The following is a 2,433-nucleotide window of genomic DNA, read 5'->3' as shown; positions in this document are numbered from 1 at the left end:
CTTGGGTTTGTGTCTAATTTTAAACATTACTATAATGATGTTTTATGTTACATAAAATTGATTAGTGGATCACTTAACAAAAAGGCTATGAAAACTATTACTATTTGTAGTAATTACAAATTATTTGAATGTAATTCCTTGTATTACACCCCCTGGCATATGTTAATTTTGTTCTGATTGTATACATGTTCTGTATACTGTTTCTTAATAAAGTTTAATATTTTGAAAAAAACAAACAAAAAAAAAAACACTTGGGTTTGTGTCCGTGTCTGATGCAAGGTGCTCTTTAACCGTGAAATCACCAGCAGAGGTCGCTGCTGACAGGCCAGCATTATGTCATTGTTAACCACATTGTTGTAAATAAAGTTTTGGCAGAACGCGTGGTCGATAATTCTGGAAGGTGCGCCTGGTTAGTTAAAGTAGAAACACCTTTCCCCGAAGGAAAATTGTCAGCTAAACTTATTTTTTATATATATATTCAACGTTACGGGTATTGTGTGAACAACCGACAAACATGGCAGAAAGCGACTGGGACACCGTAACTGTCTTGAGGAAGAAGGGGCCGACTGCTGCCCAGGCCAAATCCAAGCAGGTTAGTGCGAACGCCGTATTTCGTTTGTGCTTCCGTACTTTTGCTGGCTAACAACATTTTCGGATATCTACCTTACTGAGTGAATTAATCGTGTGTAATGTGTTGGTAAAAGCTCTTTGTGCACGTGGTCGTTAGTTGAAGCGCTAAGAACCATCGCACATCCTTCTGGTTTACTTCAATAACAACAGATATGAACGCCCGTTTCCGTTAATGTTAGCTAGCAAGATGAACCGCCTCTAGATGACCGGTCGTATTGGAGACATTTAAACCGTCTGTTTGAGTGTTTTTAACTAATCAAGTGCTAGCTGTCTTCGAAGGAGGGCTAGCTAGCTAACCTTCCTGCACTAACTTGAAGTGTATTTTTCTTTATGCCACAGTTTCTAGTAGCATATGGTACCTTCAACAAAACAAACTTTACACGGATAATGATCACACTAATGCCGGGGTAGCCTCTATATTATCAGTAGTGGATGGTCAGGATAAAGTCACACTCACTTTGGTGTTTATTTATACGAATGGTGGGAATGCTCATCAGCAGGCACGTAGCGAACGTCTTTAAATGCCACAAGTATAATTTAACTGTAACTTAAAGTGGTACTTCAAAAAAACATTAAAATGACTCTCTAAACAATTACTTTTTGAAGTTTAAGAACTGATTGTGACACCATTTTGACATTTTGTTGTTGCTGTTTTAAACGTGTATTGAAAGGAGGGTTCAAGATGTCATTTTGGGCTCATATGGGTTGGTTGTAGTGTTATAAATCCTTAGGACACCTTTCTTAAAAGAGTGGACTTAAATGTCACATTTCTGTGTGTGAATGCTTATTCTATCTTGAGAAATCTGAAATATTGTTTGTATTCAGGTTCAGTTTGTGTGCTAAGGTGAACTGTCTTAAATTCAGTCAATATGCTTTGATAAACAGATTGGTTACTTATTAACTAAATGGCATAAGGCTAAAGAGTGTGTATCAAGAGCTGGGCAATCTGCTGCAATGTTATGACCTGTACTTGTCCTATTTTTTTGTTTTGTTTTTTTCCCAGGCAATCACATCTGCTCAGAGACGTGGGGAGGAAGTTCAAACATCCAAGAAATGTAAATTCCCAGTAGTTGGTTTTACACTATAAGAATGAAGTCCTCTTACTCACCTGTGTTATGATTACTGCAGTCTTTGCATGCCCGGCATTATTCGCATTGCCCAGTGATGCTTTGATTTTATCCACGGCTTGTCATGCAGGGGCTGCAGGGCAGAACAAACAGCACCTTGTGACAAAAAATACAGCCAAACTGGACAGGGAGACAGAGGAGCTGCACCATGATAGGGTTCCTCTGGAGGTGGGCAAGGTCATTCAACAAGGCAGACAGGAAAAAGGCCTGACCCAAAAAGATCTAGCCACTGTGAGTAAACAAATGTATTATGCTTGTATAAACAGTGCATAGACTGCTGGAAAATGTGCCATGTCTGGTTTTATAAAGCATCTCAGAAAGCAGTCTACACATATCGAAAGAAAAAATAGTACTTAGTAAGATAAACCAAACCAAGTCATTGACGAATTGTTTGAACGTTGTTGTGAGATCAATATGATCCATGTTTTTAACATGATCACAGTCATGGGCAAAGGTTTCAGCGGTTTGACATGTTTCTGGGGTATAGTGAAGAACAATGACAGGCCTTTCTAGAGCTGGGCGATATAAGATTCTTTTCATATCACAATATGTTGTTGTTTTTTTCATTTCAGGCGATAACGATATCTATCACGATATAAGCCAAATAACTATATTTGTAAGATTTAAATGTGCCGTTGCTCACAAGTAAAATGTGAAATAATCAGCAGCTTGTTTT

The 2,433-nt window shown here is 38.2% G+C and overlaps 1 protein-coding gene across 1 annotated transcript in view; it reads left to right on the top strand.

Moving 5' to 3' along the window:
* Positions 1-328: 328 nt before the first annotated feature.
* Positions 329-2,433, top strand: part of edf1 (endothelial differentiation-related factor 1) — a 4,351-nt gene continuing 2,246 nt past the window's right edge. Inside the window, exons 1-3 of the mRNA XM_005720413.2 lie at positions 329-592; positions 1,634-1,685; positions 1,828-1,988. Coding sequence (XP_005720470.1) covers positions 515-592; positions 1,634-1,685; positions 1,828-1,988 — 291 coding nt within the window. The 5' untranslated portion in view covers positions 329-514. The remainder of the gene's footprint in view (positions 593-1,633; positions 1,686-1,827; positions 1,989-2,433) is intronic.

The sequence above is a fragment of the Pundamilia nyererei genome, unplaced genomic scaffold (assembly GCF_000239375.1).
Source record: "Pundamilia nyererei isolate P.nyererei 1_Seehausen unplaced genomic scaffold, PunNye1.0 scaffold00002, whole genome shotgun sequence".
NCBI lineage: Eukaryota > Metazoa > Chordata > Actinopteri > Cichliformes > Cichlidae > Pundamilia > Pundamilia nyererei.
Note: the sequence above shows the minus strand (reverse complement) of the source record. Positions and strands in the feature narration are given on the sequence as shown.